Source organism: Amborella trichopoda, chromosome 11, assembly GCF_054954075.1.
Source record: "Amborella trichopoda isolate Santa Cruz 75 chromosome 11, AtrichopodaSantaCruz75HAP2 v2.0, whole genome shotgun sequence".
NCBI lineage: Eukaryota > Viridiplantae > Streptophyta > Magnoliopsida > Amborellales > Amborellaceae > Amborella > Amborella trichopoda.
Window position 1 is genome coordinate 37,050,380 of NC_142346.1, and position 22,963 is coordinate 37,073,342.

The following is a 22,963-nucleotide window of genomic DNA, read 5'->3' on the forward strand; positions in this document are numbered from 1 at the left end:
CAACTTACCTCAAATGCATCCAAGATTTCTATATAATCATACACTTAATAACAACTTTTTCATGGCCTCTCCTACTCAAATAAAACTTCACTGCAGTCTTTGACAACTTGGGTGATTGAGCATAATTCAATACTATGGCTCAGGAACCGGCTTGCGGAGTTGCCATTGATCCCTTTCCTTACCGTGCATGGCTTGGCTTGCTTGATTGGATTTAATCATTCAAAAGAAGAGTCTCATCCTTGCTCCCAGTCTTACTAAAATATTGGCCATCATATGCCTATTTAAAAAATAAGAGCTGTTGTTTCCATTTGTCTTTTATTCATCTAGTGATTTCAGAAACTCTGTATCACAAACTATTATTATTGATATGGCCATTTAAACTCATGTAACATACATATAAGGTCCATTACAATTATAGTCCACCGGGTTCAAGATAAATAAGGCTAAGACCAAGATGGTGGGGGACTTTGTCAGCCGAGATGATGAGGAATTGTTGCTAAAAGACTTGGCTGTAAGAACCCCTCACCAACAATTACCTTGGTCCACCACTCTGCCTCGGAAAACCAAGAAAATCACAATCGGATGGGAGGCATGGAAAACAACATTCTTATGACTCATCATTTGGAAGCATGATTTTTAAAGCTACTCTGTCCAATATCCCTGTCTATTGAATGTCTCTTTTTAGGATGGCCTATGTCGCTTATTAACTTGCTTAAGTGCCTTATGAGAGACATCTCTTGGTCAGGGTCAAAGAAAGTCCAGATGGCAAAGTGGGATTTGTTTGTAGCCTAAGAGAGAGGGAGGGGGAAGCCAGGTATCAGGAAATTTAAAGAGTGCAACCTGGCCTTACTCAGCAAGTGGTGATGGTGCCTTGCATCACAAAGTGGCCTTTGGCAGTGTGTTATTCAGAGTAATGTCGTCAGGTTCGCTTGGGAGTCTACTTCGGTTTGGTCTAAAAAGTGAAGCAATTCGGTGCTTCAGCTAATTCGGGGGAAGGCTTCGGTTGTTTTTTTTAAAATGGTTATTTTTATAAATTTTAAAAAATTAAAAATAAAAATAATAAATTTAATAATAAATAAGTTTATTACAAATGAAAAATATCAAAATATAATATCGACTAACTTTGAAATTATGGACAACATCCTGGTGATTTAATGTTGATTAGTACAACAAATGGTAAAAAACCAGTCCACACCATCATTAAAATTATGCAATATGTACAATGTCCAATCCACCAAAGCTTTCGCCTGTTTGGTTGACACTTGTCAACATCATGTCTTTTTCTACCGAAACACACAAGATTTCAGTGTACATTATTTGCTTCGTTTTGGTTGAGTGTGTAAAACCGAAGGCTTCACCCGCTTCGGGCGAAGCGAACCGAATTTAATTACATTGATTCAGAGTAAATATCGCCTGGTCGGGTCAGGCTGGTTTCCGAAGTCCCCACAGGTGCTCGAGTACCTGGGCTTGGCAGGGCATATCCACTTTTTATGAAGGCTTCTCTCATAGAATGCATCTCATGCCAAAGATGGGTGCTCGAAACTGTGAAAGAACTAGTGGGCTGGAGACTGACTTTAGAACACCTATTCCCTTACTTCTTCGACTGACCACAGATCAAAATGCCTCTATTGAGCAATCCTATGAGGTGCTCATATCTGCTGTACACACAGACACGTGTGTGCATGTCTGTGCCCACACACACTTACCAAAATAAACCAATCCCACGAACTGTGTTGGGGTCAATTAGTTTGGTATGAGCTGTAGAAGAAATCTTTGGGACTCCGAAATCCCTCACTTGAAGCAGTTTTAGACCTTCTCAACGGCCAATACATAATGAGTCAGGAAGAGATAATGTCATCTGGCATCTTCTCAGTTTCTTCCATTTATAATGAATTAACTGCCAGGAATTGCAGCCCAGTAACTGCATACAGGACCTGTATTACCCCTGTTCCCCGCAAAATCCAGGCTGGTGATCTCCATGAAAGTACTCACCACTGACAAATCTCAAGGAGAGGAATCCCACTTCCTAGCAGATTTGTCATGTACAAGGAAGCAGATGAGACTATGGATCGCTAAGTTATGCATGGCTCGGTTGCTGTCCAGCTGTGGGCCTCTTTGTTGGGTGTCTTTGTATGGCTATGGGTGTGACCAACAAGTGTAGAACAGCTGTCGTTGGCATACTTCTCACCGTCTTTCCTTTTGACTGGCCTCTTCCTATGTTGTGCAACCTTTATGGCCACAGTATGATCCATATGGCTTGAATCAATATTCAAAAGTGAGGAGATGCAAGTGGACACATTGAAGGAGAAGATGGAGACCACTGTTGGTTGGTCTTCAACTGACTTTCTTCAAACTTGGATGATTATCCTAGCCACTAGACTGATCGAAGTCAGTAGATCTAACCTTTGGACTCCTCGCATTGGGATCATCAACTCGCATTGACAGTTACTCTTTAGGCAATGCATGTCCCTCGAGGGTGGAGGTACCTTTTACAAACCACTTTGCAGTATGCTTACTTTTTTATTTGGGTCCCATTTGAGTACTGAACTCTACAAATGAAGAGGTGATCACACTTTTAGAGGTTCTCTGTTTGATGGCAGTTAGGGTCCCTCCCTCAAAGTAGATGGGGACACTTTTAATGTCATCAGATGTGCCTTAAGGAAGGCCCCATCCCCCTCGGACCTTGAATAGGTGCTTGACCAAATCTTCACCATTTCCAACAACAACGGGATCTCATATAAGCCTGCCTGATGCGAGGCAAATGAGGCTGCTGATTCCCTAGCTATGGAAGGGGTGTTTAGCACCAGTTTTCTAGTGAACTGACATCAGCCCTAACCAGGACCTCCTTTGAATTTCTAGCTTCTTTGTTTCTTTTTATTGTACATAGATTCGGTGTTTTTGCTTTTTAACTATGTGGCAGCCCACAGATATAGCTACACCAATTAGAAAGATGTAAATCTCTTTGCGTGCAATATAAAAAGTCACTTTAAACAAAACAGAGAGAAGTGTTTGTGGTGTGTTGAGAGAACTTATTTATCTCCAGTAATTTCTCACGCAACATTAATCCAAATATTAGAAATGAATAATCTTCATCTTTAATTCATATCTTTGTGGTATTTCTTGTCATCCATTAGAGTTGCCATTTTGTATCTAATATACGGTAGAAAAATGTATTTTCGGTGATTTTATGTCTAAGTTCAACCATCTTCTTTTCTGGACCACGAATTGAAGCTTGTTCGCGATGAAGCTTTTGTTTCTATTGCTTTGGCAATTTCTTGTGTATGTTGAGAGAACTTTATTTATCTCCAGTTATTTCTGACACAACATTAATCTAAATATTAGAAATGAGATAATCTCCATCTTTAATTCATATCTTTGTGGTAGTTCTTATCATCCATTAGAGTTACCATTTTGTGTTGCAAATCTATCTTGTAAGATAAGTATCTAATATTCTGTAGAAAAATGTATTTTTGGTGATTCTGTGTCTAAGTTGAACCATCTTCTCTTCTGGACCTCGGATTGAAGCTTGTTGGCGAAGAAGCTTTTGTTCGTATTGCTCCCGCAATATCAGGAGTAGCTGATTGGTCTACAGCACATCATCTATTCAACGCTCTTGTAGGAGATGAATCTGTCCTCTCACTGAGCGTGTGGAGCTCATTCCTCTCTGAGCTTGTCAGGTACAATTTGTTGTGTTTCTTTGGAGACATGCATAATGCCCTACAAAATTATTCTTGAATTCTAGAATTTAATTGTATTCTTGATGTAGATGATCCTGTGACCAGAACTCCCTGAAGCATCTATTTGTATTAAGGCACCATAAATGGTGATTACACTTCTACAGACCAGCACAGAGTAATTGAGACAGTGTTATTGTTTGTCAATCTACATACGGTCTTATTATACTATTAGGGTCCTTTGCATTACATGTTTTACAATCACTATACTCGGATAAAAGGTAGCTTCATTGACATACTGTATTCTAAGAAACTTTCTACCCAGGGGCTTCTGCCCTCAGAAAATTTAGTCTTGTCCAACAATTCTCCTATGGAGCCCTTGATCCCCTGTGTGGCAACCCTTATGCATTAATTTGGAAATCACTGTCTCCATTTTCTGGGTTATGCCCATAGTTTTTTTCCTATTGTGAGTCTGGCATTGAAGTATCTGTCACTATACTAAACAGCATATGGGGTATGTAATAGAAATAACTTATAGGGGGAGCGTTAGCGTTTGGCTATAAGTTATTGGGAACATTGAGATAAGGCATGGCATTCAAGCATCAAAGTATTGCAAAAATTTTCTGTTAATTTACACATAGATCAGTTATCGTCGGGGATCATCAATGTGTTGGAGATATTTGAGTCATACAGACATCCACTGGAGGGCATGATTTGCAAGACTCAAATTATCTATAGAAACCATCTATATCCTGTAGACTTCTAGAAATAACAACCTCCTTACCTTGGGAATGCTATGTGAAGAGGTTTTGGTTTAGAGAGTCGGACACTCATTTGCAAGACTCAAATTATCTATAGAAACCAATCTATATCCTGTAGACTTCTAGAAATAACAACATCCTTACCTTGGGAATGCTATGTAGCTTGAAAGTTTATTTCTGGGAATTTGTCCAAGAGTTGTGTTCTATATGATGCAGGGTATACAAGGGAAGGGAATCCTACCAGAATCAGGAGAATGTCAAGGAAAAGCTTTCTCGTGAAGCAGTTCTATGCTTAGGTTCTAGTAGAAAGAGGCCCGTTTTAAAATGGGAGAATAACATAGTATGGCCTGGAAAGCTAACTTTAACCGATCGTGCTCTGTATTTTGAGGTATATATCTCTCTTGGTGAAAACTTGTACAAGGAATAATTCTTAGTTTTGTTCCAGCACATGTGAAATTGAGACTCTTATTCATTCTTTGTATGTCGTGGCTTGAATGTGCAGTTTTCCCTTTCTTGATACAAATAATTGTTAATTATGTTTTTAGATGTATGATGGCTGCTAATTAAATTCCCCTGTTTGAGTCTCGGATAAGAACTGTGTTTTCTTTTTCTTCTAAAAGAAGTCTAAACAAAATCGTTCACTGACTAATTTCATGACCAAGTTTGAATGCTTATTGGTGGTGGGAGAACACTGATAGATGGTCACAATTAGCTTGTATTGAATTTTATTTCGGTTTTCAGAAACTTGAACAGAAGCTCTTTTACCAAGAAGAGCTAGATTGAGGTTATAAGGTGTATTAACAAATATGTGTTTCAACCAACTCTGGGTTCACTAAAAATACAAATGTAGCAGACCTTACCTTTTTTAACATTACATGATCAGTTGTAATTTATCTGAAATAAGGGCATATAAAGTACAAGTTATACTCCTATCTATTGTTTTTTATTTTGTATGTAGGTCTTTTTATGTTAGTTGAAATGCTGTCAAGCAGAATAGTGTCAAAATGAATGTCATTATGTTTCAACCTAAACTCAAGAATTTTAGTTCATTTTGCTATCATGCTCCTTGCCATTTTGCTTCGAGAGCAAAAATCGTCTCCTTAGTACTGCAGCAGCTATAATATGTATTGTGGGGGTTCTAAATACTGCAGCAGCTATTATAAGTATCGCGGGGTCCTTGGACTCCATGAAAGCCTCTTCAGATTCTGGTTTAACCTGTCCCTCTCCATATGAGGCTATCTTTTTGGCGCATGTCCATTATGGCTATTCAGCAGTTTGTTTGGCTTGAACATAATTGACAAATTTCCAAGGGACATTATTCCATGGTGGATGCGTTGATAGGGAAAAATCAAAGGCCAATATGATCGGTTGCGCAAGTATTCGGAAAGAGTTATTGTCTCAGTAGTTGATTTCCTAACATATTGGAGGATGATCGCTCACGGTAAAACCTGCACCTCTCGGTGTCAACCATCTATTTGGAATCCTCCACCTCAAGGTGCTGTAAGGCCTCGTTCTATTGTCATATTTGGGGCCTGTCAGTACCTGCTATGCCACAACAGCTGAAGCCCATGCTTTGCTTAATGGAGCGAGGCTATATAGTCCAGAGTGGGGACTGCTGCAAATTGAAGGGACTGCGCAAGCACAATCCAGTGGACCAGAAAGTTAGTTGCTGTCACACCCCAAGATTTATAACACTGGAATCCCTGAGTGTAACAGTCTATCTTTAACAAAACGAAATTTTTCTACTTCACCATTTATTGCACTAAAACAGATTTTTTCCATTTCTAAGAGTCTGTACAAAGTCTACTCATAACTAGTATTAACATGAAGGTTTAGATATACATTTGTTGATAGGATAAAATTTACAATAGTGAATTTGAACAAAAGTCACAAAGAGAAAATTTCATCATAACTATGACTTCTTCCAAAGTTGGTCATGTTGTGCGTTCAACTAGGGAGGCTGCAATTACCCTGAAAATTTTTTACCATAGTTTGATGAGTTTGGCTACTCAGTAGGTGTCATCATAGTCCTCAAAAATAATCGTAGTCGGAAAATGTTGCCATTTTCAAAAAGGGAGGTCTATTAGAAACAATGCGAGCAAAAAGCATTTATGGATAACAATTTCACTTTCAGAAATGCACAATTAAACATAATCCAAATGATTGAAATGCATATAAATATTTTAACCGCAATGCATAACTCAAAGGATTTCACAAAATACCCTACTGGCGTCCCAAGTAGGTCACCTATATACCCCACCAACGTCCCGGATGGGTCCAAACAATCTCTGCAGGTCCAAACATACCTCACCGACGTCCCGGATGAATCCAAATAGCCCCTACCGGTGTAACCAGATAGGTCCAAACAATCTCTGCAGGTCCAAACATACCTCATCGGCGTCCCGACGAGTCCAAATAGTCCCTAACAGCATAACCAGATAGGTCCAAACAATCCTTGCAGGTCTAAACGTACCTCACCGGCGTACCGGATGAGTCCAAATAGTCCCTATCGGGGTCCCGAATAGGTCCACACATACTTAAATTATCTCAAAAACTCTTTAACATCAGAAAGCAGCACCATCGTATATTCAAAGTATCATTGAAATCATTAACAGGAATTCACTTGAAGCAATTGAAACAATTACTTTCATTGAAATATTTGGTAAGTAACCAATCAAACAATTTGGATAAAAATTGCAGAAAGGTAGCAGATCGAACAGGTATATTTGAAATGGAATCCAATAGGCAGTTGATTATCAATTTAAGAGCTTTTATAGAAATCCAAGGTTAAACACAAAAATATTACAATTTTATGGAATGTAATTTCATAATTAATTATTTTACAAGAATAGGTAAAACTTATAGTATCTAAAATTCATAGACAAACAAAAATACAATTAAATGCAAAAATGCGCAAATCTCACAGTATTATAATTAATTGCACAAATATCAATTTTTCACATAATGATTTTACCAGAAATGGCATCACTTACGCATAAATTTTACAGTGCCTAAAAGTCATAATAATAGGCAGAAATTTTATTTTTAATAATTTACAATGTGTAAATTTCTAATAAACAAAAATAATAATTTTAACAGAAAAAAAATGATACCATATGCGCATAAAATTACAGTATAAAAATGGTGAACAGACTATTTTTCAGGATAATGAGATCATTTACCTATAATATTTGAGAGGGAACTTTCGATAAAATTCGGCTAGAGTGAAGGAGTTCATTGCGTTCTTTAATTCATAAAGAGGGCTCAACGTTACTGAGAGGGAGGGCGTAAGAGAAAGTGTTTTTGCAAAGAGAGAATCCAACTCGTTCTCCTCTTTTTAAACACAAAAAAAATATTATTGTAATATATTATTAACCCACCTCATACATGAGGTGTTTAGAAAGTGTTACATTAACACTTAAAGCCCACGTCCCTAGAGGACGTGGCACAAGAAACAAAAGGTGAAGGTAAAAAGAGCAAAAAAACAAAATGATGGTCCCTAAGGATCAAATGTCTTCCATGTATCTTCATTACGAAAATATCAGCCCGGCTCATCCCATGCCCTGAAATATGAACCTTTATCGATCAGGGAGGACCTGACCTTTATTGAGCAGCCAAGCTTGATACTGGATAGGAGGGTGCAAGTATTGTGCAACAAAGAGATTCCTTTGGTCCGCGTATTGTGGCAGCATCATTCGAGAGAGGAGTCAACTTGGGAACGAGAGGACAAAATCAGAGAAAAATACCCCTATCTTTTTCAGCAATCAGGTACACAAATTTAGAGGACTAAATTTCTTTAAGGGGGGAGAATGTAACAACCTTTTACCTTTGATGGTCCATACAAATAATTTGGTCCTTAGGGACTATGGTAAAAAAATTTCAAGGTAATTGCAGCCTCCCTGGTTGAAGGCACAACATGACCAACTTTGGAAGAAGTCATAGTTATGATGAAATTTTCTCTTTGTGACTTTTGTTCAAATTCACTATTGTAAATTTTGTCCTATCAACAGATGTATATCTAAACCTTCATGTTAATACTAGTTATGAGTAGACTTTGTAGAGACTCTTAGAAATGGAAAAAATCTGTTTTCGTGGAATAAATGGTGAAGTAGAAAAATTTTGTTTTGTTAAAGATAGACTGTTACATCTCAGGGATTCCAGTGTTATAAATCTTCGGTTTGACAGTTGCCCATGGCATCTCAATAATATTTTTTTTCCTAAATATTTAATGCTCCACTGGAAGTTTCTATATCCTCCTCTCATGTATGGTGGGTGTCAAATCATTAGAGGACTCCCTTGCTCAGGAAGGAGCGACCAGAAATTCTACCTTTATGGTTGAAAACAACTTTTGATAGCATACACCTTTTATTTTCTTGGTTTTGAAATGAACAGTATCATTATGTCAGACACCACAAGTTTTGTAAAGATTATACTCATTAATTAAGTTTAATTAACCTTCAAAAAAGAAGAAAGTGATGCACCAGCTATTTAGGGAGGAAGGATGTACTCTAGAATTGCTATTAGCTTTCTTGACAGCAAAATAAAGAAAAGAAAATGACATATTAGAATTTAAAACTCAAATGCTGAGACATATACAGATCGAATACATATATTGTTAACATAGAAATTTGGAAAACTGAAATTATCTGAGAATCAGTTATGCTAATACTGAATTGGCATATCGAATATTTGAGGATCAATTTATTGTAATAATTAGATCTATCGCTAGTCATAGAATATGGAGCGAGTATTTAATAAAAATAAGAAGAGATTGTATAAGGGTTTTAATACATTCTAAAGGAGCAATTGCTCTGTAAGAGAGCATAACATATGCACAACTATTGTAGTTTGTTTTGTGGCAAGCACCCATGGAATCTGACTAAGTCTCCAACATCAAAATCTCAAAGTCAATTTGACATCTTGTGGTTGAAGAGAGAAATACTTGGGAACAATCTGTTATTTGTGAAAGTTTTCTTCTGATTATTATGCAGGAAATGGTAACAAATTTCCACATCTTTAATCAAATGTCGATCTTAAATGATAGCACTGTTTGTTTTGTACAGTGCGATTGATATTCTTTTGGAAGATATTTTGGAAATGATTTTGTTCACAAGGTTGTGGGTTATATATATATATATATATATATATATATATATATATATATATATATATATATATATATATATATATGCCCCAAACCTTTGAATCTGTTTTGGAACCTCTTATTAGTATTATGCTTTCTATAAAGCAAATGAGTACTACTTTAGATTTGAAAAGTGAACGTATCGTAGAAATTTCTATGTTTCTGTGTTGTTTGGAATTGCCATATACAAGTGATAGTCACTCTTTTTTATATATATATTAAAGAAGAAAAGAAAAGCTACCAGCTATGACTTCCATTGGATTCCTACTGAACTTGGCCCCTGCTGATGTTAAGGAAGTTGCCTCTATTCAGCTTTTTACTAGGGTTTTAATTTGCAGGCAATTGGCATTACAGGACATGGAGAACCTATAAGATTGGATCTTACAGGATCTATGGCACATGTTGAGAAAAGCAAAGTTGGACCTCTGGGCTCTGCACTTTTTGACTCTGCTATCTCTGTTTCATCTGGCTCTGAGTGAGCACAACCATCCTGCTCTTTTATTTGAATCTTATGCTATTTTTGTGAAGCGAAACACCTCATGCTTAGCAGCTTGTATCTTTCGTGCTGTGGTAGAGTATAACCATATATTTTTTGGACCATGGGAAATCATAGTCCATTGGGCCAATGATGTGGACAATGATGGAGAGAGTGGGACCCACCAGAATTTGACTGACCCGGATGCTGGGTTTCATTTTATTTCCATCACCGACCATTTATTTGGATGATGACCACAATGGACTTTGTTTTTTCATTGTTCTATGGAGTGGAGATGTACAGCTTTGCTTGTGTTGTTATTTATCATGCTCTTCTGAATCATAACCCTTTCAATTCCGGAATTCCAATGTGTTGTAGTGTGGACTTCATTGTATATACTCTACTTCAGATCTAACGCTAATGATACCAGGGCATAATATATGTTCCAAAAGGTTTTCTTTGATCAGAATTTTCGGACATATGCATGACTATATTAGGTAGGTTTCGTTCAGAACTGAACTCGGGTGTACCGAAACTACCAGTTTCCTACTTGTATTCAATAAATTAACATCTCCTTTTAATGCCAACCTGTCAGAAGGAAAGCAGACTAAAAGATCTGTTATTCGTTAAAATAATAAAAGCATATATTAGGATAGTGCCTGGAACACCTGCATATATATGCAGGTGCCCCAAGAATGAGCGATTATAACCATGTGCCTGGACCAGTTCATTTTTTTTTTAACCATTCTGCCCTGTCCACTATTGAAAAGAACAAACTAACATTCATTGTTACAGAAGTATGGTCCAATGTCCAAACCTAGGACTGAGGAAAAATGGCAAATTGTATTGAAACTGTATCAATTTATGACCTCTCCATTTTGGAATTTAATATTTTTTTATGACAATTCTTTAGAACAAAATTTTAGTCTGCTATTTCAAGTACCAGATTGTGTAGGATAGCATGGTCAAGAAAAAGAAGCTTGATAGGTCCAGATTTGTGCTTATAATCATGGGTTTTTGGGGCACCCACATATCGATGCAGGTAGCCCAGGATCAATCCTATGATTTTGTCTTAATATATGAATAGAGAAGTTTCATTCGGTTGTTGTCTCTGTCCGCCAATGCTAACTTGCTAAACTTCTGTTTTATTGATGTAATTATATTGAACAGATCCCAAACCTGGGTTCTCGAATTTGTTGATTTTGCTGGAGAAATGAGACGGGATGTTTGGTATGCATTTGTTAGTGAAATCATATCTTTACACAAGTTTATCCATGAATATGGACCTGAGGATAATGACCCATCACTCCAACATGTATATGGTGCTCACAAAGGGAAGTCAAAAGCAATTAGAAGTGCAGCAAACAGCATTGCAAGGCTGCAATCCCTTCAATTTATTCGGAGATTGTATAAGGATCCAGCAAACCTTGTGCAATTCTCTTATTTGAAGGATGCTCCAGATGGGTTTATTGTTTACCAAACTTTGGCTCTCAATTTCTGGGCTGGCCCCTTGGTTACAAAATTTAGGGGGAAGGACCATCAATTCACTGTTGGAATGAGACAATCTGAAGATCTTCCAGGCACTAGTCAACATGTGTTTGATATAGATGGGGGCATTTACTTGAGGAAGTGGATGAGATCTCCTTCTTGGGCTTTTAGTGAATCCATTGCCTTTTGGAAGAATTGCTCGGTGAAGCAAGGGGTGGCTCTAGGGAAAAATCTTGTAGTGGCTGATAGAAATCTGGTGGAAAGGGCTGCTTTAAATTGTAAGGAGAAAAGCAGAGAGGTGGAGAAGACACAGGCCACAATAGATGCTGCAATGATCAAAGGAATTCCCAGTAATGTTGACCTCTTCAAGGTGGGTTGTGTATTCATCATATACTATGTTTATGTGTTTGTTCATCATAGATCCACTTGATTTTAGAAATAACAATGCCTTTTTTGGGAAAAATATGTTCGAAATAGCAAATTTTTCATGCCAATAAAATGATTCCCTGAACATATCAAAAAAGAATATTTTGACTCTAATTTATAGCTTGTATAACTAAAATTTCTGTCTCCAAACATATCAAACAAGAGCAATCTGACTCCGATGTATTAGCTTCATAATTAGTTTCTGGAATACTATTTTTTGCAGAACACTTCTAATGAGAAATATTTGACCGATGTTGACAATTTATTATACAAGGAAATGATATTCTAGAGGCATTTATGCTGAAAGAGACGAGTTAATTAACACAAGATGAAAGCAATGTCATTACAATGTCAGTCATGCCTCAAATCTCCTTGATAAATCTGCGGTTGCTCTCAAGTTTGTGAATTCCGAACACACTAATCTAATTAGAATGATGTGATACGTGATATTGTTACAAAGATTGTCTTCTGGTTTCTTTGTTTAGTTCTTGATACTCTATCTTAGATTGGAAAGCATTTTTATCCTATTTCTGTAGAGTAAAGTTTCCAGTCGATCAATAGCGATTGTCAGTAGCGCATGTGATTGATAGAGACTCATCCATTTGAAAGATTCTTTTGAAGTATGGTTGAGATTTAGACGAGGCATGTTAAGAATATGCGTTTGAATCTGGAAAATGAAAGCTATTTTGAAGTATATATAAATAAAATCTATGAAAGCCCTTGTTGCTGTGTTGTTTCTTTACATTTTCTTGTCAAAATATGAGAAAAGCATATAATGACTGGATTTGTTCTCTAAATCTTGCTTTGTTCTCTATATCTCCTAGATATCTAGCAATTTGTAATGTGTATTCCACTTCCCAAGGACTCCTCATTTCAACAACTCTGTCATGAAAGGTGATGTCAAAGAACTTAATTTGCGATTTCCATGCATAGCCTTTCCCTGTCTGCTCTCTGTGTGCTTGGCATACTAGAGATTAATGAACGTCAATAAAGCATACTTTGTGAACCATTTTCGATGAATATTTGAAACCAATGTTCGAAAATTCGCCCGCCCAGCTGCCTAGGCAGAAAAATTTCAAAAATGCTTAGGCGCTAGTTAGGTGGGACTGTTAGGCGTCCTATGTCTAGGCGCTGCCTCATGACAGTTTGTCAAATGGCGAAAAAAACCCTTGGTGAGGGTCGAAATTTGTCATTTTTCCTCCTAAAAAGGGGGAAAAAGGGTTTTGGGGGATATTCTAAACCCCCAAAACCAAAACCGTGCCTTTTAGAGAGAGAAAAACTCCTCCAAAAACCTCTCTTTTGTGTTTTACCGAAAGATCGATAAATTTTTTATTTTTTTATTTCTTTCCAAAACAAAGGCAGTAATTCGTAAGTGTTTTTGGAGCTTCTAGTAGTCGATTTTGAGGACTTTTGACAACCGAATGGACGACGTTTGCACCGTCATCATTTTGATTTTGATATTTTCAAAGTATTATCATATTCGAATAAGGGTTTTGAATCTTTTAATTTGATTTTGCTATAATGTATTTTGTTGTGAATCATTTGTTTTTTTTTTTTTCTTTTACGTTACATTTATATGTTTGTATTTGAAAGATTGAATTTTTTTGTGATTTATTGAATTTTTCCTTGTTTGGACGATGAAATTGGGCTTTTGTTAATGGTCTTAAACTTTGGATAAAATTGATTTTTGGTGAATATTTGATATCCAAAACCAAATCTTATGGATATTAATTAATAAATAATAATTATAATATAACTTTCATCTTAATTAATAGTCCACCCGTCCGCCTATGCCTTTTTGAACATTGTTTGAAACCAAGAAGCTCCATTTCCCTTTTGGATCAGTTTCATCTTGTGGACAGCTTCTTAGATGCTTCAATCATCTAGTTTTCTTCCTAATTGTTAAGGGGTGACAACTTCTCTTTTGTCAATGGCAACATTCTGCAGTTTATATATGGGGATGATGTTTTCATTATTGTGTAGAAAGTTTGGTTCGCATGCCAGAAAAGTGTATACTTATTCCTAAGCATCCAAATGTATGTCAAATTTGTTGCTTGCTATTACCTTGGAGACCATTAAAGATTTGACAATTTTCACCATGCAGGAACTTATACTTCCTTTCACAATTTTAGGTGAAAGTTTTGAAAAGCTTAGGTGCTGGGAGGAGCCACTCTCAACTATATCTTTCCTTGCATTTTTCTACACTCTTATATTCAGGTACGCATATTTGAGATTAACCCTTATAAGTAAAACTGAGGGCAGCCACCATTGTGTTCAGTGTATCTAATTAACATTGATTATCAATGGTAATATTAATAAAAACAACTAGAAGCTCTAAGTATCTGAATAAGATATTTATATCCTCTAGCAAAAATGATATCTCGGATTCTCAATTATTGGTGGCAGAGACCTGAGCGATATTTGGTGCATAAGTTTCTGCATGATTTCTCCCAAAATAATCTTTGTATTCTCTCAGAGTAATGAGTTGACGGTCTGTATCCTGCTAAATTTTGATTTGCTATTGTAGGTTTTAGGAGTAGTTTCATATAATATTTTTGTGTGCGTGTGTATTTTAATGTGTGTGTGTGTGTGTGTATTTTAATGTGTGTGTATGTGTATCTATCTTGTACTCCCTCAAGACATCCTCTTTAGCCCTCAATTGTGACTAGTTCACACAGATCAAAGAAAGTTACCTGGGGATCTGAGTTATTGCTAACTGATGTTCAAGGAGTTGTTTGTGATGCTTAGTTGAGATCTCAGTCTTGCATATCAATTTGGTAGCTTCCAGACATCGGGTGTTGATCATGGTGGTCATTCTAAATTCTTGGTTGACTTGTCCATGGATATCATTTGATTTAGATTACTGAGAGGAAGATTTGAGTAACTAAGTTGTCTGTGCTCTTGTTTCTGTAGAAAATTATCTACCTTTCCATTGTTCTAACTATTTGCATTGTTTCATTGTGACACATTGCATTTAGATATTGAATTTGCTTGTAGTAGAGCGGATTTGCATATGCTCGACATATTGACATTACAGATCAGCATTTTATTTTGGAGGCAGAAACATCCGTATTTGTACCCTTACTCTATAGAGCTTAAGTCAGCTATCCCTTGTGTGAATTCTGAAACTTATAATCGCCAAAATCCAGTTCTTTTTTAGGTTTACATTTTTGTTTGCCCTTTTCCAGGCTTCTAGTTTCACCCTATTGTCTTGCATTATCATTAGAAATAAAGAAATCTAATATAAGTGTAAAGTTTCTTCTGGCACTCTCTTGTGCCACACAAGCCATACTGAGTAGGTACGCTATGCAACAAATGTCTCATTTTAGGTACACATGAATACTAGAATTCATATGTATCTTACAAAAGTCAAGGTTTCAAAAAACGCTAGGCGGCCCCGAGGCGGCCTGCCTGGCGCCCAACGCCTAGGCGGGCGCCCAGAACCTCAGGCACCCTGTAATTTTTTTTCACTTCGGGGGTTGAGGGTTTTTTTTTTTTTTCACTTTGGGGGTTAAAAATAAACCCCATAACATTTTTATACAACCTTGGGGGGTGAAAATGAACCTTTTTGCCTTTTGGGCGATTTAAAAAAATGAAAAAGGCCTAACGGCCCTGGGCGCCCGCCCAGGTACATCCGCTCATGTAGGGCCGCTTGGGTCTAGGCATACGGATTTTTGATCCAGGGCGCCTAGGAGCCAGGCGGACCATTTTTTAAAACATTGACAAAAGTGATGATTCAATATCTTCATACTATTGAGTAGTTCTTATAAATTTGATATTGTTTATCAATTGTAATACATGTAGAAAATACATATAACTCCCATGTGTTCACATGTGCACACAAAGATGTACACAATTCGGGGGTATCATACACCAGAAACATCCCCATGACCAGCCCAAAAACGTTCAATGTAATCATTGCATGTTAGCGTTTGAATAAAAATGATCTTGTGCAGTGTCCTTGCCCCCTTGATTGGATCCCATAAAAATCTCCCAATTAAGTTTATATTTACCTGAAGGCTTGGTGACTGTTGGATTACGATATTTTACATTTGCAAGACATATTACTCTATATTACGAAGGAACTCATAGTATTTGGCCTTCGTGGAGCAGAATTTGATGTATATAAATTGTAATTTATTTCTTTGATCGATTGGTTTTCAGGACAACTGAATAAAACAAGTGGTTCTGTGGACGAGCCTCAAATTTTGGCTCTCCATTTCAATTTGCAAGTAGTATGATTGTAGAATATTGTTTTATTATGAAGTGTGATCATTGCAGTTGATATGCTATGAATCCTTATCATGATGTGGTTCCCTATGCTTTCAAGTTTGAAGAACTTTGCGATTTAGTGTTTTACGTGAGTATGTCTGGTTGCATATGATATTTTTTCTTTTGCCAGGAACTTGCTTGCATATGTGTTCCCTATTACTCTGATGATTTTAGCAACCACCATGCTCTTATTTAAAGGGCTCAGAGCACAAGGTCGTCTAGGACGATCCTTTGGTCAGGTCACTATACGTGATCAGCCACCTTCGAACACAATCCAGAAAATCATTGCGATAAAAGAGGCCATCGCTGACCTAGAAAGTTATCTCCAAAAAATGAATGTTTCACTTTTGAAGATTCGCACAATTATTGTATCAGGTCAACCTCAGGTTCGTTACTTTCTTTGATTACAGTTGTGACCATACTCTTGTTTGAGAACAGTATATACTTATTTTGAAATCTACTTGTTTAAAAGTGCATTTAAGCTCTTCTATCCTATTTTCTCTCAACATTGAGGTTTGTAATCAAGTGGGAATGCAAGCATCAATGGGACTAATAGCAGGGATGTAGTTTCCAAAAACTTCTAGTGTTTATAGCATCTGGTAAGCATCTATATGAAGAGTAGGATAAAGGCACTTATATAAACTTGTTTTGGTAAATCGAAGAAATACATATACTTGTACATCAATTTCTATTAATGAAATTTGTTACTATCAAAAAATAAAAAATGCCCATGCCCTGATATTATGGCAGACCTGGTACCAAGTTTTAGGAAATGCAATTCCTTGTTGAAATTAGGACAAAGTACCCAAATTTATAGTTTGATAAATAAGAAAAAGATTGAGTTGCCTGTAAGCCGGAGCTGAATGACAAGAACTCTAATTCGACAATATTGAACAAGTAAACAAAGAGAACTCAAGAATGGCACTTAATAAATCCTAATAAAGATATAAATGTTTTCTAGAATATAAATATATATAGACACAGAAAATAAACAAATAGAGACTATCATGATGGACAGCTGTGTGCCTTATACTTGTTAGAACACTAACTCTACTTTCAGTTAAAGCCAAATCTAAACGTAATAATGAATAAATACCTTTTAGGCGATATATACACAATAAACTAATAAAGAATTACTATTATGGACAGTGATGTCCCTTACTCATGTACAACATTTAACTCTTATTTCAGTTAAAGCCAACTCTGACATTTACTCCTTTGTATGAAATATCTTGGTTTAATTGACTTTGATTACCTAGAAATTGGAATAACTTAATACATGGTTTTGGAGTTCAAGCTCATAGCTCAATTGAAGGCATATCTAGTTACATACTTGAGGCTATGAAATCAAACCCTGTTTCCCATCATAAAAGAGAAAATTATGCTATCAAATTGGCCTCCATGTCACTCATTTTTCTAAATTGAATCCTTATCATGACACAGTTCACCTTATCCATCAGAAAAACAATAGAAAACACCTAATCAAAATCAGATCGTAAATTTCTCCCTTCTTTTTTTAAAGCAGTTTATCCTTCTTAGTCCATTTATTTTTTCCACTCATGTATACTTGTATATCGTGACTTGTATGTATACATTATTTTCCCCGTTCTTCCTTTTTTTTCAACCCTTTTTTGCTGGTTATAAAAGTCTAAAGGTTTCTTCTCACAGTGATGGTCATATGACAAATTCATTAAGTGAAATAAAAGAAATTTTATTTCCAGGCATACAAAATTATTACATTATCTTGTTTTGGGAATATTATAAGCAAATGTGGAATGCGGCCTCGATGCTAGGGGGGTCTGATGCACCATGCAGCTCGACACGGCCCCAAAGTGTGCACATCACCTCCAATGCGGTTAATAAAATTTAAAAATAAAAAAACTAGAAAACGTATAAGAATGCAAAGAATAACTTGAATTTGTGATTTATATGATAGTAGTTTAATCTTGTAGTTATCTTTAATATATTGTTGCTTGAGTCACTGATAGCCTAATATCCTGATAAAGTATAACAAAATTTGTTGTTTCTATTCTTTTATAGTCTAATGCAATTAACATGTAAATAAATTAATTCATCACATTCATTAAATAGAATAAACTTGCCCAACCAAGCACTTAGAAAATATATTAGTATCTAGGAACCAAGGTTACACATTGGGCTGTATGGCCAAAATCCAAATTGTCAAATACTCATGGCATAACATTCGAAGACCAAAAGGACTTCACGACTGCATAACATCGAAACTCCAAAGACCAAAAGTTCATGACATATAAAATAAATAATGTAATCAATTCAGTCGCATCTATTATATAATTGCTCATTTGCTTCTTCCACATATGAGGCTGAGGCTGTAGAGCCATCATCACAAAGCAGACTCAAATGGTTGCCCCAAGAATCCCCAAATTCCTATTAAATTCATTGGATTTGATAAAAAAAAAATGATTTCAATTTCAATTTTTTAACCCCTTTAGAACCATGACAAAATGGTTCTGAGGATTTTTTTTCTTTTTTCTTTTTTTTGGGGTGGGGGGAGGGGAATGACTGAATGACCCTGTTCGTGGGCACATTTCAGCCCACGAGCAACCACCTGAATACGTAAGCGCATAATGCATTATGCAATGTGCTCATTATGTGGGCTCATCATGAAATCATCATGTGCACGGCACCCATGGGCCGCACATCTGTTTTGATCCTACCGCATAATGTGTTATGCTGTTAAGTTGTTAGACTTAATGATAAATACTAAAATTTTATTACAGTCTCATGATTTTATGATCATGATCATTTTCCCAAAAACAGAAGTGAAGCATTGGGCAAGCATAAAACCATAGATCAATAGAAAACAACAAATTATTTGGGAAAAAAAGAAAACGATTCCAGGTAAGGAGCAAAAAAATTAGTCACGACATAAAATACCCCAATCAGTTAAAAGTACGCTTATCCAAGGTGTATCCGCACCATCTGTGTATTTGGGTGGCATTGGATATTATTTCACAGGATTAAATTCTGTTTGCTTATTGTATGACATTTACCAATTAAAAAAAAGCTGATGCTCAACTGTAAATGTAAAGGATAAGCCAAAAGTAACAAAAAAGATGCAACTGATGATTAATTAGCTGATACAAATTGAATTGATTTTTGTTTAGCAAGTCATCAAGTCCTTTCTTTCTTATTCTGATAGGTCCTATCACGGCTCATCCAAAGATTTGAGATATATTTATATTCTTAAAACAACAGTGCAAAACTGTCCAATTTTAAGTTAAAGGCTCAATGATTCTGTAAACCATGTTTGCAGGTGACAACTGAAGTTGCTCTGGTACTCTGTGGTGCTGCAACCATTCTCCTCATGTTCCCCTTCAGATACGTGCTCGCATTTCTCATTCTTGATATCTTCACTCGAGAGCTTGATTTTCGTAAGGAAATGGTCATGAGGTTCAGGAAATTCTTGAAGGATCGTTGGGCCACTATACCTGCCACCCCTGTGGTTGTATTACCTTACGAAAGTGGTAAAGAATTGAACACCAAAGCTTCTGCCCAGGATGACAGTCGGATTGACGTAGGTCTCTCAAATGATAAGAATAATGAGAATGTTAGAACTAGATTGAATTGAAATTCTTTCATGTGATCTTTAAACATGTACATAGTGAAATATATGAAATGGAAGCAATTTTAATCAATAAAACAATCTCGGATTTCGAATCTTGGAATGAAGTGATATCTTTCAAGCGACTGGTCTTCATTTGGAAAGTATGGGAAAGGATGCTGATCATTCCATGACTTATTGAAGGATAAATCTGGTATCATCTGAGACGATGTGACTTTCGCAAGTTTTCTTTGTCCAGCATCTCTATAATCAATGTGATTTATTTGCTGCCAACCCCAACTTTTTTAGAGCTCAACCAAATCTTCTAGAAGTAAGAATAGGAGCAAGATCACCCAAAATTTTCATTTACACTGAACAGTTTCATTTCCCTCTCTCTCTCTACCTCTTTTGTTTTTTTTTTTTTAACCCGGGTATCTCATGTTAACTCCAATTACCCTTAAGAAAGCTCCGTATCTTCTTCCCCAACATGGTGAACCTCTTCAGGGAACACAAATAACTAGGCATCTACCCAACTTCTTCCAGCTTCCTTCATGCCCTTCTCTCTGATCACCTCCCTCAACATGCATGACTCCTTCCACATGCCCATCCTAGCGTACGCATTAGAGAGAGTCACATATGCCGAGATGGTATTTGGCGAGGTAGCCATAAGGCATTGTGCAGCATGCTTACCAAGTGCAACATTCCCATGAATACCACAAGCCCCAAGCATGGCAGTCCATATATCTCTATCAGGGTCATGTGGCAGGCATGCCATTAACTTCTTTGCCTCTTCAAACCTACCAGCTCGCCCAAGAAGATCTATCATGCAAGAGTAATGCTCTATACCTGGGATGACTCCATGGTCATGGCTCATAGACTCAAAATACCTGCATGCATCATCAATCAGCCCAGCATGGCTACAAGCTGAGAGAATACCCACAAAAGTGACCTCATTTGGATTCACCCCATATCTTAACATTTCTCCAAAATAGCCAATTGCCTCTTTGGCTCTCCCATTTCGAGCGCACCCCACAATTATTCCAGTCCAGGAAACTATATCTCGGTCCCTTAACCCATCAAAAACAGCAATTCCTTCCTCGATTTCACCACACTTTGAGTACATATCCACAAGAGCAGTGCTTGTGATAACCTCTGTTTCATATCCTCTCTTAACGATGACAGCATGGATTTGTTTACCACTAGCAAGAGCGGACAGTGTGGAACATGCTTTGAGAATGCTCGAGAGAACGAAGTGGTCGGCATTAACACGTGATTCAAGCATATCTTTGAAGATTGAGAAGACTTGTGAGCTCAATCCTTGATGAGCACAAGCTGCTATCAAGCTGGCCCAAGTGACATTGTCCTGTTCAGGAAGCAATTGGAAAAGTCTTTGTGCCTCTTCTATTCTTCCACATTTGGCATATAAATCTACCAGGCTGCTTCCTATAACTGCATCCAAATGATACCCATAGGCCACAACCAGGCCATGCACCTGAGCCCCAAGTCTCACATTGTCTTGATCGCATCCCAGCTTTAAAATGTTTCCAAAGGTGAAGGAGTCCAATCTCAAACCAGACTTGTACATTTGAGAAATCAGTTCAAGAGCATCACCATAATGCCCATTATTAACATACCCACCTAGCATTGAATTTGAAAGGGCCAAACTCTCTCTAACAGACCCTTCACCATCAGAACGTTGCATAAAAAGAGTCTGAGCTTCTAGGGTTTTGCCACACTTGACATACATATCAACCAGAGCAGTCACAACTAACAGTTGCGACTCAAATCCTAATCTAAAAACATAAGCATGAATCTGTTGACCCTCAATCAGTTTCTTGAGAGAAGCACAAGCCTTCAAGGCACAAGGAAAAGTGAATCCATCAAGCCTCAGCCCTTGCATGTGCATCCTGTGCACTAATTCCATCACTCCACCATGCCCAAGCTTCGCATAGCCTGCAATCATGGTGTTCCAAGAGACCGAATCTGGTTCAGGCATTGATGAGAACACTTGACCTGCCTCTTCAATTTCGCCTTCTGCTAAATACCCAGCAATCATGGTGTTCCAAGAACCTGTATTTTTCAAAGGCATACCTTCAAAAACCTTTCGGGCATCGATCAAACTGCCAGACTTAATGTACATGTCCACTAAAGAGTTCATCAGAATGGTATCGGACAACAAATTTGCTCTAGAAATTTGATCATGAATCAACCGACCTTGTTCAAGGTCTTTCTTGATCGAGCAGGCCTTCAGGGCAATAGAAAAAGTAAACAAATTAGGCTTTTCAGGCGAGAATTCCATTTCAGAGAAGAGTTTCAACGCTTCATTGGGTCTTCCACCATGCGTATATCCGGCTATTAGTGTTGTCCAGGACACAACATTCCTCACAGGCATCTCATCGAACAACTTATGTGCAGATTCAGAAAAACAAAAATCCATGTACATGCTAATCAGGTTGTTGCATATGAAGGTTTTGCTTCCAAACCCACATTTTATTATATGACAATGGAGGGCCTTGCCTAACCCAAAATCCCCACTTCTTCCATAGCCTCTTAAAGAGGCTGCAATTGTTTCAAGGTTCATTTTAGATCATGGATTTTATAGGGGAACAAGAAAAGTAACTTCTCTCTGATTAGGGAAGATAAGGACAATTACAAACTGTTGTGACTTCATGCATCATCATCATTATTAGAATTTTATTTCAAACTATTTGGAGTCGGGTATACGAATATGTTATTTCGCTTTAACAAAGGTCATATTTATGTAAAACCATATTTTTTCGCACTTTTTACATCCATGCATACCAGTAAATAATGACGAGTCCCTATAAATTTTTTAAAATTATTAACTAGCCTCTATTCATTTTTTGAAATTGTTAAAATATTTTTTAGTGTGTTCGGTGAAAAAAAAGTTTAGACCTTAACTGAGGTAACCACTACGACCCCGACCCCTACCCCGACCCATTCACAATATGCAATCGACTTTTAACGTGCATTCTATTTAAAATTAAAAACCGCTACAAACTAATCGAAGGGCTGTTCCCGTTATGTTGGCTTGTCATAAGGGGCATAATGCAGTTAGTTACAAAAATTAGTTTGTTATTTGGCTGCATTTGTTGCAACGGAAATTTTGGTGCATATCTT

General features: G+C 37.0%; 2 protein-coding genes across 10 annotated transcripts in view; one reads left to right on the plus strand and one right to left on the minus strand.

The window, feature by feature from the left end:
* The window catches only part of LOC18436774 (chromosome-partitioning protein, putative (DUF639)), a 41,352-nt gene extending 21,431 nt beyond the window's left edge, over positions 1 to 19,921 (plus strand). For 4 of the 9 annotated variants that reach the window (XM_020668794.2, XM_020668792.2, XM_020668793.2 and 1 more), the window contains exons 6-12: positions 3,526 to 3,677; positions 4,652 to 4,823; positions 9,917 to 10,053; positions 11,224 to 11,911; positions 14,072 to 14,184; positions 16,370 to 16,625; positions 19,535 to 19,921. In XM_020668794.2, coding sequence (XP_020524453.1) covers positions 3,526 to 3,677; positions 4,652 to 4,823; positions 9,917 to 10,053; positions 11,224 to 11,911; positions 14,072 to 14,184; positions 16,370 to 16,625; positions 19,535 to 19,849 — 1,833 coding nt within the window. In that variant the 3' untranslated portion in view covers positions 19,850 to 19,921. Of the gene's footprint in view, positions 1 to 3,525; positions 3,678 to 4,651; positions 4,824 to 9,916; positions 11,096 to 11,223; positions 11,912 to 12,190; positions 12,365 to 14,071; positions 14,185 to 16,369; positions 16,626 to 19,534 lie in introns of those variants that run through there. The other 5 variants (XR_016044545.1, XR_016044544.1, XM_088852050.1 and 2 more) reach the window with 5 other exon arrangements.
* LOC18436775 (Pentatricopeptide repeat (PPR-like) superfamily protein) lies at positions 19,830 to 22,403 on the minus strand. The gene has a single exon (XM_011626102.3). It carries the CDS (start codon positions 22,401 to 22,403, stop codon positions 20,340 to 20,342), a length of 2,064 nt encoding a protein of 687 aa, XP_011624404.1. The 3' UTR covers positions 19,830 to 20,339.
* Between the last annotated feature and the right edge of the window lie 560 nt (positions 22,404 to 22,963).